This window comes from Erythrolamprus reginae, chromosome Z (genome assembly GCF_031021105.1).
Source record: "Erythrolamprus reginae isolate rEryReg1 chromosome Z, rEryReg1.hap1, whole genome shotgun sequence".
In the NCBI taxonomy this organism is placed as follows: domain Eukaryota; kingdom Metazoa; phylum Chordata; class Lepidosauria; order Squamata; family Dipsadidae; genus Erythrolamprus; species Erythrolamprus reginae.
In genome coordinates, this window is record NC_091963.1 from 70,499,474 (window position 1) to 70,516,230 (window position 16,757).

The 16,757-nt window shown below is 43.5% G+C and overlaps 1 protein-coding gene across 3 annotated transcripts in view; it reads right to left on the minus strand.

Moving 5' to 3' along the window:
* BBS9 (Bardet-Biedl syndrome 9) overlaps positions 1-16,757 on the minus strand; it is a 606,911-nt gene that overhangs the window by 284,312 nt on the left and 305,842 nt on the right. For all 3 annotated transcript variants that reach the window (XM_070726313.1, XM_070726315.1, XM_070726314.1), the window contains exon 13: positions 10,185-10,281. In XM_070726313.1, coding sequence (XP_070582414.1) covers positions 10,185-10,281 — 97 coding nt within the window. The remainder of the gene's footprint in view (positions 1-10,184; positions 10,282-16,757) is intronic.

Here is a 16,757-nt window from a genome sequence, read left to right on the forward strand (position 1 = left end):
AAAGACAATATCCAACTAGAAAACCAGGGAGTTTATCAAATACCGTGTAAAATCTGCCCAGCCACATATATTGGACAAACAAACAGGAGAGTAAATGCACGTGTTGCAGAACATAAGAATGCATTAAAGAAAAAAGAAAAAACTTCCTCCCTTTTCCAACACTTCAAAACTACAGGACATGAAATTGATTTTGACAGTACCAAATTAATTTCCGAAACAGAATACTACAGCAAAAGAATAATCATGGAAGCAATCGAGATAGAAAAACATCCCCAAAATATGAACAAGCGGGATGATACCTCTCGCTTACCAGACATCTGGAAACCAGCCCTCAAACATATCCCAGCCATAGAAACCAGACTCAGAACACACATTGTAAAGCAATCAAGCAGCCTGCAAGTTCCAACTACTCAGGATATCACGCCTAATCTACAACCATTAACTAATCAGCATACCTCAGCTACATCAACGACCCCAATTGTTACCCCACTGACTCACCAGGAAGTTTCTACACAGCAGGCAATTGCTGAGCCATCAAACCACACTCAGCCACCAGTATTTATAGAAGGAATGCAGCTCAGGTCTCGCAGTGTTCGCCTGAGAAGAAGGACAGAAACACCAGCCTGAAGATGGCGAGTGAGACCTCGTCGAAACGTCGCCAGAAATTTCCAAATCCTACACGGGAAGAAACCACACACACACACACACACACACATATATATATATATATATGTGTGTGTGTGTGTGTGTGTGTGTCACATGTTTAAGCTGAATTTGAAAATTAAGGGAGACTAGGATAGATCTATTTCGGCTTTATTTTGGCCTCATCAGCTAGCCATACCCACTGGGACTTGAACCTGCAACCTTTGCCTTGTAAGGCAGAGAATTATCCTCTAGGCTACAGTATCCAATCCCTTCAGCTCTGTACCAGGGAAGGGTTACATTTTGTGTCGAATCACCCTGGTATATTGAAGGAACATCACAGCTCCTTTTTTGCCTCTCGGCCCAACCCAGGGCCATTTCCAAGGCAGTTAATTTTATTGATAGCCGACAATTCTATCTGTATGTGTCACATGTTTAAGCTGAATTTGAAAATTAAGGGAGACTAGGATAGATCTATTTCGGCCTTATTTTGGCCTCATCAGCTAGCCATACCCACTGGGACTTGAACCTGCAACCTTTGCCTTGTAAGGCAGAGAATTATCCTCTAGGCTACAGTATCCAATCCCTTCAGCTCTGTACCAGGGAAGGGTTACATTTTGTGTCGAATCACCCTGGTAAATATATATATATATATATATATATATATATATTCGTAGATTTTCATGGGTATATGTATGTAGATTGTTCTGAGTTCGGGTTTTGCCCCGTGTAATATTTTGAGTGTCTATGCGACGTTTCGATGAAATCACATTCACCATCATCAGGCTGAAGTTGTAAACTTCGTGCTGCTGTAGATATAGTTTGTTTGGAACAAATGGCAATTGCAAACAAACTATATCTACAGCAGCACGAAGCTTACAACTTCAACCTGATGATGGTGAATGTGATTTCACTGAAACGTCGCATAGACACTCAAAATATTACATGGGTAAAACCCGAACTCAGAACAATCTACACACACACACACACACACACACACACACACACACATATATATATATTCATAGATTTTCACAGGTATATGTATGTAGATTGTTCTGAGTTCGGGTTTTGCCCCGTGTAATATTTTGAGTGTCCATGCGACGTTTCGGTGAAATCACATTCACCATCATCAGGCTGAAGTTATAAGCTTCGTGCTGCTGTAAATATAGTTTGTTTGCAACTGCCATTTGTTCCTTATATATAGTGGTGGGGGTGGAGATTTGGTTTGAATGTAGCAAATAGATTGGGTGGCTATGTTTTAATGATTTGATTGGTTGGTGGAATCACATTTAGTTGAAGGATTGACCTGGTGATGATTATGATATGTTTTTTTGTTTAAGGCTGGTTTCCAAATCTCTGGTAGGCGGGACGTATCATCTCGTTTGTTCATGCTGAGGGGGTGTTTTTCTATCTCTATGGCTTCCATAGTTATTCTTTTGTATACATGTTCTGTTTTGGAAAGTAATTTAGTTTTTTCAAAGTCAATTTCATGCCGTGTTTTTTTAATGTGCTGGACAAGGGAGGAAGTTTTTTCTTCTTTTTTGACTGCATTCTTATGTTCTGCAATGCGTGCATTTACTCTTCGATTAGTTTGTCCAATGTATTTGGCTGCACATGTTTTGCAAGGGATTTCATAGATTCCTTGGTTTTCGAGTTGGATTTTATCTTTTGGGTTTCTTAGGATGTTTGATATTTTTTGGTTAGTGACAAATGAAATTTTGATATTATGTTTGTGTAGAATTTTACTAATTTTGTCTGTGGTGCCCTTGATGTAAGGGAGGAGGGTGGTGCCATTATCCTGTTCTTGGTCTTGATTTTTGGGGGATGTCTCTTTTTTGATTAGGTTTGTAATTGTTTTTCTTTCGAATCCATTAGAAATTAATACATCTTTGAGTTTGTTCAATTCAGTTTTTAAGTGCTCATGGTCAGCTAGGAGTTTTGTTCTAGTGATGAGAGTTTTGGCTACTGAGGTGATCTGTGCAGGGTGGTGGTGGGAGTGTGCATTTAAATAACGGTTGGTGTGGATTTTCTTTTGGTAGATGCTGTGTCCTAGGGTGCCATTGGGTTTTTTATAGATTAGGACATCCAGAAAGGGAAGTTGATCATTGGTTTCTGTTTCCATAGTGAATTGTATTTTGGGGTGTAGGCTATTGAGATGTGTGAGGAAATTGTCCAGTTTTTCTTTTCCATGTGGCCAAATTACAAAAGTGTCATCTACATATCTCAGCCAAAGTTTAGGTTTGTGTTTAGATTGCTCCAATGCATTGTTTTCAATGTATTCCATGTAGAGGTTTGTGATGACAGGTGAGAGGGGTGATCCCATGGGGGCTCCTTCTATCTGTTTATATCTTTGTTCATTATAGATAAAGTATGTATTTGTCAGACAGTGGTTGGTCAGATCTAAGATATACTTGGGGGGCTTGTATTTGTTTTGGATAGCTCTAAGGCTTCTTTAATTGGTATTTGGGTGAAAAGGGATATGACATCGAAACTCACAGGTTGTAGGTTTTGTTTTTTAATTATTTCTATAAAATGGAATAAATTTTGTACATATGAGGTGATAGTTTCTGTATAGGGCTGAAGATATTTGGCTAAAAATTTGGCAAGATTTTGCAGAGGTGAGCCCATGGAGCTGACTATTGGCCTGAGAAGTATTCCTTCTTTGTATATTTTTGGAAGGCCATAGAGTTTTGGACATATGGAAGATTTTTCTCTGGGGATGATTCTTTGTTGGATTTCTTCACTGAAGGGAGAGGGTTTTATTTTGGATTTGGTGGTTTTTTCTAGGTAGGTGGTAGGATCTGTGTTTAGAAGTTTGTAGGCAGGGTTTTGTAGTAGGATGGATAGTTTTTCCTTGTAGTCTGATGTGTTCATCACTACTGTGGAGTTTCCTTTATCTGCTGGGAGGATGATTATATTGTTGTCTTTCTTCAAATTGATAAGTGCATTTTGTTCTTCTTTTTGTATGTTGCTTCTGGGTGGTTTGCTGGAGCAGAGAATATTGGTGACTTCAAGTCTGATTTTGTTGGCTTCATCTGGGTTGATTTTATTTAGGGTAGCTTCAACTCCACATATGATGTTTTCAGTTGGAATGAGTTTGGAGGCTATTGCAAAATTGAATCCTTTTGAAAGGACATTGGTTTCTGCAGTGGTGAGGGTCCTGTCTGATATGTTATGTACTGTTTTTGTCATACGTTGTTGTGGAGGGCTGGGTTTCTGCTGTTTTTTTAGTTTGTGGAGTTTCTTGTTATGTGTGTCTGTCTTGTATTGGGTTTCTGTTTCAGCTCTACAGATTGATATTTGTTTGAATTTGTCCCAGAGTATTAGGTGCATTTTGTTGCTGAGTTTAAGGTGAAGAGAGAGTAGACTTTTGTTGATTTCATCCAGTATGAATCTTTTCTTGTGGAGTTCATTTCTAATTAGGGCTAATTCAGTTCTTTTTAGGATCCTCTCAATGGCTGGGGTTTTTGGGTGGAATTTTAGTTGGAAGTATTTGGGAATTATTCTTTTGTCCCTGCAGTTGCGTAGGAATGTGAGATCACATAAGATGGAGGCTTTTCTGACTTCAAGTTTTTCATAGGTCCTAGTCAGTAGGAAAGTATCCTCCCCGTAGAGGTAAGATATTTGTTTTCATAGATTTTCACGGGTATATGTATGTAGATTGTTCTGAGTTCGGGTTTTGCCCCGTGTAATATTTTGAGTGTCTATGCGACGTTTCGGTGAAATCACATTCACCATATATATATGTAGATTGTTCTAAGTTCGGGTTTTCCCCCGTGTCACCCGAACTCAGAACAATCTACATACATATACCTGTGAAAATCTACGAAAACAAATATATATATATATATATCCCCTCCAATATATATAGCCCCTCCCTGGTACAAAGCTGAAGGGATCAGATCTGGTGGCCTAGAGGTTAATTGTCTGCCTTACAAGGCAGAAGCCCCGGGATCAAATCCCAGTGAGGGTATGGCTAGCTCATGAGGCCAGAACAAGGCCGAAATAACGCTATCCTAGTCTGCCTTAATTTTAAATATTCAGCAAAAATATGTGATACATACAGAACATAGTTTGTTGGCTATGAGTACATTAACTGCCTTGAAATGGCCCTGGGTTGGGCCTAGAGGCAAAAAGAAGCTCCGGGATCAAATCCCAGAAAGGGTATGGCTATCTGATGAGGCCAGAACAAGGCCGAAATAGCGCTATTCTAGTCTCCCTTAATTTTAAATATTCAGCAAAAATATGTGAGATATATATTCGCCAGAAATTTCCAAATCCTACACGGGAAGAAACCCGAATATACCAAGACCATCATCCAAACCCAATAACTTATGGACACAAACCAGCATGGCTTTACTGAGGGCAAATCATGTCAGACTAATCTCATTGATTTCTTTGACTATGTCACAAAGATGTTGGTGCTGTAGATATTGCCTATCTGGACCTCAGCAAAGCCTTTGATACAGTTCCAGCTGATAGATAAGTTAGTGAAGATTGGACTTAATTCCTGGATAGTTCAGTGGATTTGCAGCTGTCTGAAGTGTAGATATCAGATATCATGTTGTTAATGGCGAGTATTCTGAGCAGAGCCTGGTTACAAGCGGTGTCCCACAAGGGTCTGTTCTGGGTCCTATTCTTTTTATTTATTTATTTATTTATTTATTTATTTATTTGATTTGTATGCCGCCCCTCTCCAGAGACTCGGGGCGGCTAACAGCGACAATAAAACAGTGTACAATAGTAATTTGGTATTCATGATTAAAAATCAATTAATATAAAAACCAAACATACATACATACATACCATGCATAGAATTGTAAAGGCCTAGGGGGAAAGAGGATCTCAATTCCCCCATGCCTGGCGGCAGAGGTGGGTTTTAAGTTGTTTACGAAAGGCAAGGAGGGTGGGGGCAGTTCTAATCTCTGGGGGGAGTTGGTTCCAGAGGGCCGGGGCCGCCACAGAGAAGGCTCTTCCCCTGGGTCCCGCCAGGCGACATTGCTTAGTTCACGGGACCCGGAGAAGATCCACTCTGTGGGACCTAACTGGTCGCTGGGATTCGTGCAGCAGAAGGCGGTCCCTGAGGTAATCTGGTCCGGTGCCATGAAGGGCTTTATAGGTCATAACCAACACTTTGAATTGTGACCGGAAACTGATCGGCAACCAATGCAGATTGCGGAGTGTTGGTGTGACATGGGCATATTTGGGAAAGCCCATGATTGCTCTCGCAGCTGCATTCTGCACGATCTGAAGTTTCCGAACATTTTTCAAAGGTAGCCCCATGTAGAGAGCGTTACAGTAGTCAAGCCTCGAGGTGATGAGGGCATGAGTGACCGTGAGCAGTGACTCCCGGTCCAAGTAGGGTCGCAACTGGTGCACCAGGCGAACCTGGGCAAACGTCCCCCTCGCCACAGCTGAAAGATGTTTCTCTAATGTGAGCTGTGGATCGAGGAGGACGCCCAAGTTGCGAACCTTCTCTGAGGGGGCCAGTGATTCTCCCCCCAGGTTAATGGACGGACAGATGGAGTTGTCCTTGGGAGGTAAGATCCAGAGCCACTCCGTCTTGTCTGGGTTGAGTTTGAGCTTGTTGACACTCATCCAGGCCCTAACATCCTCCAGGCACCGGCCCATCACTTCCACTGCTTCGTTGGCTGGACATGGGGTGGAGATGTATAACTGGGTATCATCGGCGTATTGATGATACCTCACCCCATGCCCTTGGATGATCTCACCTAGCGGTTTCATGTAGATATTAAATAGCAGGGGGGAGAGGACCGACCCCTGAGGCACCCCACAAGGGAGAGACCTAGAGGTCGACCTCTGATCCCCTACTAACATCGACTGCGACCGACCAGAGAGGTATGAGGAGAACCACTGAAGAACAGTGCCTCCCACTCCCAACCCCTCTAGTCGGTGCAGAAGGATACCATGGTCGATGGTATTGAAAGCCGCTGAGAGGTCAAGAAGCACCAGGACAGAGGACAAGCCCCTGTCCTGGGCCCGCCAGAGATCATCCATCAATGCGACCAAAGCAGTTTCCGTGCTGTAGCCGGGCCTGAATCCAGACTGTTGAGAACCTAGATAATCGGCTTCTTCCAAGGACCGCTGGAGCTGAAGTGCCACCACTTTCTCAACAACCTTCCCCATAAAGGGAAGGTTGGAGACTGGACGGTAGTTATTGAGTATGGCTGGGTCCAGGGAAGGCTTCTTGAGGAGGGGGCGCACAAGTGCCTCCTTATAAGGAGCCGGAAAGGACCCACTCCCCAAGGAGGCGTTGACAATCTCCCGGACCCAGCTCCGTGTCACCCCTCGACTGACCGAAACCAACCAAGAGGGACACGGATCCAGTAGACAGGTGGCGGAACACACAGCTCCAATGGCCTTGTCCACTTCCTTAGGTGTCACTAAGTCAAACTTCTCCCAGACAGATGGACAAAGACGTTTAGCCCCAGTCACCTCGACTGACTCGTTGTCAGTTGACTCTGTTTTACAATTGGAGTCGAGATCCGCTCGAATCCGAGCAATTTTATCAGCGAAAAACGTGTTAAAATCCTCGGCACTACTCTGCAAGGGCTCCCTAACTCCCCCCTGGTTAAGAAGGGAGCGGGTTACCCTAAACAGAGCGGCCGGGTGGGATTCCGCTGATGCAATCAAGGTGGCATGATACGCGCATCTTGCTGCCTTGAGTGCCACTTTGTAAGTCATAATATGAGCTCTTACAAGTGTTCGATCGGATTCGGACTTACTCTTCCTCCATCGCTTCTCTAGACGTCTCTTCTGGCGTTTCAACTCCCGGAGCTCCTCGTTGAACCATGGAGCTCTACGGGGTCTAGTGCCGCGGAGAGGTCGCAGCGGTGCAATTCGGTCAAGGGCCTCCGCTGCAGCCTTGTTCCAGGCCTCAGCCAGAGACTCTGCCGAATTGTGGACGAGTGCATCTGGAAGATCCCCAAGCGCCTTCTGAAAGCCTTCTGGATCCATCACTATGTTTGTGAGTGACATAGGGGAAGATTTGGTAGGGAAGGTTTGCCTATTTGCCGATGACTCTAAAGTGTGCAATAGGATTGATATTCCTGGAGGCGTTTGTAATATGGCAAATGATTTAGCTTTACTAGATAAGTGGTCAAAGCAATGGAAACTGCAGTTTAATGTTTCCAAATGTAAATTAATGCACTTGGGCAAAAGGAATCCTCAATCTGAGTATTGTATTGGCAGTTCTGTGTTAGCAAAAACTTCAGAATAGAAGGATTTAGGGATAGTGATTTCTGAGAGTCTCAAAATGAATGAACAGTGCAGTCAGGCAGCAGGGAAAGCAAGTAGAATGCTTGGCTGCATAGCTAGAGGTATAACAAGCAGGAAGAGGGAGATTGTGAGCCCGCTGTATAGAACGCTGGTGAGACCACATTTGGAATACTGTGTTCAGTTCTGGAGACCTCATCTACAAAAAGATATTGATAAAATTGAATGGGTCCAAAGATGGGATACAAAAATGGTGCAAGGTCTTAAGCATAAAATTTATCAGGAAAGGCTTAATGAACTCAATCTGTATAGCTTGGAGGACAGAAGAGAAAGGGGAGACATGATCGAAACATTTAAATATGTTAAAGGGTTAAATAAGGTTCAGGAGGGAAATGTTTTCAATAAGAAAGTGAACACAAGAACAAGGGGGCACAATCTGAGGTTAGTTGGGGAAAGATTAGAAGTAACGTGAGAAAATATTATTTTACTGAAAGATTAATAGATGCTTGGAACAAACTTCCAGCAGATGTGGTTGGTAAATCCACAGTAACTGAATTTAAACATGCCTGGGATAAACATTTCTCCATCCTAAGCTAAAATACAGGAAATAATATAAGGGCAGACTAGATGAACCATGAGGTCTTTTTCTGCCGTTAATCTTCTATGTTTCTACGTTTGCCAGAGACTTTTAACTGTGCAAAACTGAAATCTTTGTAGCATGCAGTTCTTTTGTTCTCAAATGTTCTTGGAGCCCAATAAACGATTTGAGCTCCCCTTTGCCGTCAACATTTCCTGTCAGCTTCTGACTTTCAGGGAAAATCTGGCAGAGAAGATTGCATATGGCAATTGAAAGCCATGGAGGGTTTAGCAAAACTAGTTGTAAATGCAATCTAGTTGCCAAACACCAAAATGAAGTTAACTTACTGACGGTGACAGGAAGGGCAGCACAGACCACAAAGCACCTTTTCTAAAGCTGTTTAGCAACTTTGAACCATTATTAAATAGCTAGTCATAGAGTCAAGGGCTATCTGGAGAAAAAAGAAAATATACTATATCAATTTTAACTATAATTTTAAGTGTCATTTTAATACATGTTTAGCTTTTATACCCCAAACCAAATATCATATGAAGAAACATCTGCAAATAAAATATTTTATCTCTTTTATTAATTTAGTTTTTTTTATCCTACCTTTATTACTTTTATAAATAACTAAAGGCAAGAGGCTTACATAAAACTCTTTCTCCTTCTATTTTCTCCAACCCACTGAGCTGGGTTGGGCTGAGCGCAGTGATTTGCCAAATGTCACTCAGACAATGTTCATAATCAAAATGAGACTAAACTCATAGTATCCTCTTGCACACCAAATTGCAAATGTTTACATTTGCCATGCTATATATTGTATGTATGGGAACTATTCTTGTTTAAATTTGATTAAATGTCTGTTGTGAATATATATACTGCAGTTTTACCATTCCTATATATTCTCCAAGTTCCCAATCCAATAAAATGTCAGAATTGTATCTTTCTTCCAGTGCTGGGAAAAATGTATTCTCATGGCCACAAACATATGTCTCAATAAATAATGATATTTCTTGTTGATGTTTTCATAGATTGTATCTGGTAAGAAAATTTGTGGTTTGATCTCAATTTTAATTTCTAAAACTTTTCAATGTTGTACTATGTACATCTTTCCAGTAGTTTGAGTTTTATATCCCACATTTGGTAAAATGTCTCATGGCATTTCTAATATTTATTACTGGATATTTATTTATCTTTAACATGATGGTGTATATCATATGTAAAACATTTTGTATCAATTTTCTTTCAAGTTGTATCCTGGAGTATATTTTTTAATTTTTATTTCTTGTCTTGAATACTCATTGGAGAAAAATATTTATATTGATCGTAACAACCAAATTTAGTAGAAAGATGCAGCAAAGTGTAGACCAACCTTCTTGTTATGCATCCTTGGCAATATGACTTTGTCACAACAAAGTAGTCTACATATTCTACTTTGGATCTCACAAATATCTCCCAGCAAGAACAAGCAGCACAAATATAAATGGCTCTTTTCAGATACTGCATTCTGTTATGCCATATAAAATAAATAAAAACTAAAAAGATAGTATAATGGAGATATAATTCAGGAACCTCTATGTATTTTAAACAATTTAATTTTTGTTTGACCTTTTCTAAAAAAGTAAATAAATACACAAAAAATAGAAAAAATATACAAATCATATGTGAAAAATTAAAACTATGTTTAATTCATCAAACAATCATAGAAAAATAAGCAATTTACCTAATTCTAAAATGAAGGAGTTTGGGATCAGTGTTAAAGGACATGGGACCAATACTGTTAATTTTGTAAGTGTTGGTAGCCTGCTTTCAACTTCAATCTGTTGGATAAAAACATTAGAAAGGTATTTACAGATAATAGTAAAATATTACTTATATTTTGTAATTATAATTTTATTGTAATTATAAATATAAAACTAATATATAGAATTTCAAAAATATTATTTCATCACTTCAATAAATCAGTAGTACTTCCACGGGGATTAGCATACAAACAATGTTCATGTGGCCACAGAAAGAGAATCTGACACATGGAGGGAGGGAGGGAGAGGGAAAGGGAGAGGGGGTACAGAGGGACAGAGAGAGAGAAAGAGACAGGAAGAGAGAGAGAGAGAGAGAGATGCACATACATATTAAAAAGTTCCCTTGTCATCCTTATAGTCTTTATCTTCCCCAATCCCTAGTTGTCTACCGGAAGCTTGGGGTTTGAGGATTCTGTGCAACACACTCTTCTGGACAAAGAGCACTGATGTCACTCCTGGAGTCTTTTGGAACCACTCTCCCAGTTTAGGATTTCATGGTCTTGATTGTAACCACGACCAGTGTAACCAGTTTTGGGGTTTTCCCCCCACATCTTCTCCAGTTTCTCTTCCAGGTTGTGGTACTTCTCCAGTTTCTCATAATCCTTCTTCCTGATGTTGCTGTTACTTGGCACTACTACATCTATCATCTAATTTCCTTTCCTATCCCATATGTATGTTCCTCTCTCTCTCTCTCTCTCTGTGTGTGTGTGTATAGAGACAAAAAAATTAGAGAGAGATGTATAGGTGTATAGACATACATAAACACATATATACATAAGTATGTACAGTGCATTCAGTGCATATGTATATATAGTGCATTCAGATAATACAGTGCATTCAGATAACATTCAGACCCCCTTCACTTTTGACAGTTATGTTGCAACCTGATTCTACATGTTGAAATTCAATTTTTTCTCATTAATCTATACGTAGTACCCCATAATGACAAAGTAAAAAATATAATTTAGAAATATCTGTAAATTTATTAAAAAGAAAAACTGAAATACATTGATATAAATATTCAGAACCTTTGCAACGACACTTTAAAGTGTTCAGGTGCCTCCCATTTCACTTGATAGTGGCTGACATATTTCTAAACCTTGACTGGAGTAAATCTGTAGCAAATTAAATTGATTGAATATAATTTAATGAATATAATGCATGGTATGTCTGAATGTATGTTTGGTTTTTACTTTAATGGGTTTTTAATTGTTTTTACTATTGGATTATTGTGTATACTGTTCTATTATTGTTGTTAGCCGCCCCGAGTCTCCGGAGAGGGGCGGCATACAAATCAAATAAATCAAATCAAATCAAATCAAATTTGGAAAGGCATACACCTTTCTATATAGAAGGCCTCTCAACTGACAATGTACAGTGATACCTCTACTTAAGAACTTAATTCGTTTAGTGACTAGGTTCTTAAGTAGAAAAGTTTGTAAGTGTTGTGGTTGGCTCTGGCCCAGCTCCTGCCCCAAGGAATGTGGAGGTGGATGTGGGGGAAACATCCACATGCCACAGGCCTGTTTTGCTCCCGATAGAATCTCCCAACAAAGTCTCCTATGACGAAGGAAGCGTGAGTGGCAGGGAAGAGGGGAGTTTGGCATACAGCCCAGGAGGAGATCTATCATCCTTATCATCCCTGGATTCTGAACAAGAATTTATGACAGACCCACGGACGCATAGAGTGATGCATAGGAGCGAACAACTGAAGGATTATTATAGGAGATAAGTGAGGCCACCTGTGGTTGGGTGGGGCTGCTGTAATTAGTGCTATAGATAAAAAGAGCAGCGTGCTGGTTTAGCCTTGTGGAAGTTTATCTGATTCATAGTTTCATCAAGATCGTGGTTTTGCTGTTTCCCTGTTCAAGCGTGTGTGTGGACTTTCTGGACTTTGGAAATTGGACTCAATTTCCCAGTTTCTGGGTGAGAAATTGGATTGCATTAAATCCCTTTGACATTTAAAAAGGGAGTTTTTTCTGCTTTTCTGAAAGACTTTTTGTTTTCTTTCTATCGTGTGGTGTGTGTCTTTTTGGACTAATTGCCCTGTAATTACGGGTGGTTTTGGCACACTGGCAGAACAGAATAAACTTCCACCAACCCCCAGACACACACCGTTCCAGAGTGAAGTGTTTTGGATTATTTGCTTCTCTTTTTTCTGGCATTTATCTGATCATGGCTGCTGGTATGGCAGAAATGTAAGCAGTCTTCGATGCTTTGAGGATGGAAATCCAAGTGTTAAAGCAGACAGTGCTGCAGTTACAGAACCAGGTGGATATATTATCTCAGCAGCCTGTCATTCCACAGGTGCAGCCAGCAACTCCTGCCTCACAGCCACTACCAAGGAAGAAATGCTTTGTGGTTCTGCCTGAAAAATTATTGGGCGACAGACACGTTTGCAGCTTTCCTCAGTCAAGTGCAGTTGTTTATTAATGCACAACTGCCCCATTTTCCAAGAGATACAGAGAAGGTGGTGTTCCTCTGCAGTTTGTTGGCCGGCCCCGCTGCTTCTTGGGTGTCTCCATTTCTAGACAGAGATGATCCAATACTTCAGGATTATACCGTCTTTTGCGCCCGGTTGCGATGGCAGTTTTCGGATCCGGTGCAGGAGCAGACGGCTACGAGGGTGTTGAAACAGCTGAAACAAGGTTCGCACCCATTAGTGGAATATTTAAGTGACTTTCATAGCCTCAGTGGACAGGTGCAGTGGAATGAGGCCGCCTTGATGGAGGCGTTTCAGGATGGCTTGTCAGAGACTATGCTTGATGAGCTGGTGCACGAGGCCCTGCCGGGCACCCTGGATGAGCTGGAGCAGCATTGTTTGGCCATTGAGGCTCAGCTGCTGGTTCGAGAGGTGCGCCGGGCTGGGCGGTCCTCCCCCCACGTTTCAGGCATCACGCCAGCGCCTGCTCCATGGCGGGGGATGTCCGCTATGCCCATGCTGATCCCAGTTCCTGTACACTGTAGCTTCCTGCCTGCCCTGCCTCCTTGTCTGGCGGATCGTGCCCCTGCCGGGGAGCCCATGGAGGTGAACTTCATGCAATCCCGTGTGTCCTCAGAGGAGAGAGTGCAGCAATGTGCAACAGGCTGGTGCTTCTATTACGAGGGGGCAGGTCATTTCGCGAATGTCTGTCCCTGCAAACGAAGGAGCATGGTTGCTGCCGCAGTTTCGAATCCTCCCGATCCTCCTGTTGCCATGCCGATTCTTGCAGGACAGCTCCCAGAGTCGTCAACTCATGTTCCCACCATAGTTCCGGATTTCTCAATGGCTGTCTCCATGCCCCTGGTTTCCCCGCTGGATGTGCAGTCGGGAAACAAGGGCAGCCTGGCTTGGTGGATTCTTCAGATAATGGCCCCAGAACATACCATCACCTCACAATTAATGTCAAGCTCCTGGTGGATCGCCATACTCAATTGATTTCTGCTCTTGCCCTCATGGATTCGGGGGCCACCATGAATTTCCTGGATGAGGAGTTTGCACAGAGACATTCATTGTCCTTGTGTCCTGTGAACCCTCTGTTGACTGTAGAAACCATTGATGGGCAGATATTGTTGTCTGGGCCCATCTGTTTTCAAACCTTGCCGGTGCAGATCAGTATTGAGACTCATAAGGAGGCTTTACAATTTTATGTCACATGGGGCCTCCATTTCCCTCTTGTCGTGGGGTTGTCATGGTTAAGGGCGCATGATCCTCAGGTGGTGTGATCGCAGAACAGCGTCAAGTTTTCCAGTTTACAATGTGTAGACCACCATCGTCACATTTGTGCCTCGCAAGGGCCCGTTATCCTTGCAGCATTGTTACCGGAGGGCCTCGCTGAGTTTGCGGATGTTTTTAATGAAAAAGAGGCAGAATGCATGCCGCCTCATCGCCCTTATGATTGTGCCATAGAACTGTTACCCGATGCCAAGTTGCCGGCTGGTCGTTTGTACTCTATGTCGGAATCTGAATTAGTGGCCCTCAAGGACTTCATAGATAAAAATCTGGCCAAAGGGTTCATCAGGCCATCGACCTCCCTGTTATCAGCACCCGTCTTGTTTGTTAAAAAAAAGACTGGGGACTTACGTCTGTGTTGTGACTACCAGCGCCTGAATGCCATTACGGTGCACAATTATTATTATTATTATTATTATTATTATTATTATTATTAGTTAGATTTGTATGCCGCCCCTCTCCGCGGACTCGGGGCGGCTCACAACAAGGCATAAACAAATCGTAACAAATCCAAATAAATTTAAATATTTAAAAAAGTTTAAAAAGAACCCCAATATACTAACAAGCACACACACAAACATGCCATACATAAATTGTACATGCCCGGGGGAGATGTTTCAGTTCCCCCATGCCTGACGACAGAGGTGGGTTTTAAGAACTTTACGGAAGGCAGGGAGAGTAGGGGCAGTTCTAATCTCCGGGGGGAGTTGGTTCCAGAGAGTCGGGGCCGCCACAGAGAAGGCTCTTCCCCTGGGGCCTGCCAACCGACATTGTTTAGTTGACAGGACCCGGAGAAGGCCCACCCTAATCGGTCGCTGGGATTCGTGCGGCAGGAGGCGGTCTCGGAGGTATTCTGGTCCAATGCCATGAAGGGCTTTAAAGGTCATAACCAACACTTTGAATTGTGACCGGAAATTGATCGGCAACCAATGCAGACTGCGGAGTGATGGCGAAACATGGGCATACCTAGGTAAGCCCATGACTGCTCTCGCAGCTGCATTCTGCACTATCTGAAGTTTCCGAACACTTTTCAAAGGTAGCCCCATGTAGAGAGCATTACAGTAGTCGAACTTCGAGGTGATGAGGGCATGAGTGACTGTGAGCAATGAGTCCCGGTCCAGATAGGGCCGCAACTGGTGCACCAGGCGAACCTGGGCAAACGCCCCCCTCGCCACAGCTGAAAGATGGTTCTCTAATGTGAGCTGTGGATCGAGGAGGACGCCCAACTTGCAGACCCTCTCCGAGGGGGTCAATAATCCCCCCCCCCAGGGTAATGGACGGACAGATGGAATTGTCCTTGGGAGGCAGGACCCACAGCCACTCCGTCTTATCCGGGTTGAGTTTGAGTCTGTTGACACCCATCCAGGCCCCAACAGCCTCCAGACACCGGCACATCACTTCCGCTGCTTCGTTGACTAGACATGGGGTGGAGATGTAAAGCTGGGTATCATCAGCGTACTGATGATACCTCACCCCATGCCCTCGGATGATCTCACCCAGCGGTTTCATGTAGATATTAAATAGCAGGGGGGAGAGGACCGACCCCTGAGGCACCCCACAAGGGAGAGACCTCGGAGTTGACCTCTGACCCCCCACTAACACCGACTGCGACCAGCCGGAGAGGTAGGAGGAGAACCACTGAAGAACAGTGCCCCCCGCTCCCAACCCCTCCAGCCGGTGCAGAAGGATACCATGGTCGATGGTATCGAAAGCCGCTGAGAGGTCAAGGAGCACCAGGACAGAGGATAAACCCCTGTCCCGGGCCCGCCAGAGATCATCCATCAATGCGACCAAAGCAGTTTCCGTGCTGTAACCGGGTCTGAAACCCGACTGCTGGGGACCTAGATAATCGGCTTCTTCCAAGGACCGTTGGAGCTGGAGCACCACCACCTTCTCAACAACCTTCCCCATAAAGGGAAGGTTGGAGACTGGGCGATAGTTATTAAGTATGGCTGGGTCCAGGGAGGGCTTCTTGAGGAGGGGGTGAACAAGCACCTCTTTATAGAGAGTTGGAAAAACTCCCCTCCCCAAGGAAGCATTGGTAATCTCCTGTACCCAGCTCCGTGTCACCTCCCTGCTGGCTGAGACCAACCAGGAGGGACACGGATCCAGTAAGCAGGTGGCGGAACTCACAGATCCAATAGCCTTGTCCACTTCATCAGGTTTCACCAGATCAAACTCTTCCCAGACAGGTGGACAAGTACGTGCCCCAGTCACCTCGACTGACTCGTTGTCAGTCGACTCTGTTTCCCAATTGGAGTCGAGATCGGCCCGGATCTGAGCGATTTTATCAGCGAAAAACATGTTAAAATCCTCGGCACTGCTCTGCAAGGGCTCCCCAACTCCCCCCTGATTAAGAAGGGAGCGGGTCACCCTAAACAGAGCGGCCAGGCGGGATTCCGCTGATGCAATCAAGGCGGCATGTTACGCGCATCTTGCCGCCTTGAGCGCCACTTTGTAAGTCTTAATAAAAGCTCTTACAAGTGTTCGATCAGATTCAGACCTACTCTTCCTCCATCACTTCTCTAGACGTCTCTTCTGGCGTTTCAACTCCCGGAGCTCCTCATTGAACCATGGAGCTCTATCCTTTGCCACTGATGCCGGAATTAATGGAACGTTTATGAGCTGCCACTGTTTTTTCCAAGATAGACCTACACAGCGCTTATAATTTGGTTTGTATAAGGCCAGGGGATGAGTGGAAAACAGCATTTGGCCCCCAATACGGGCATTTTGAGTATACGGTGATGCCTTTCGGCCTCACAAATGTCCCCGCTGTTTTCCA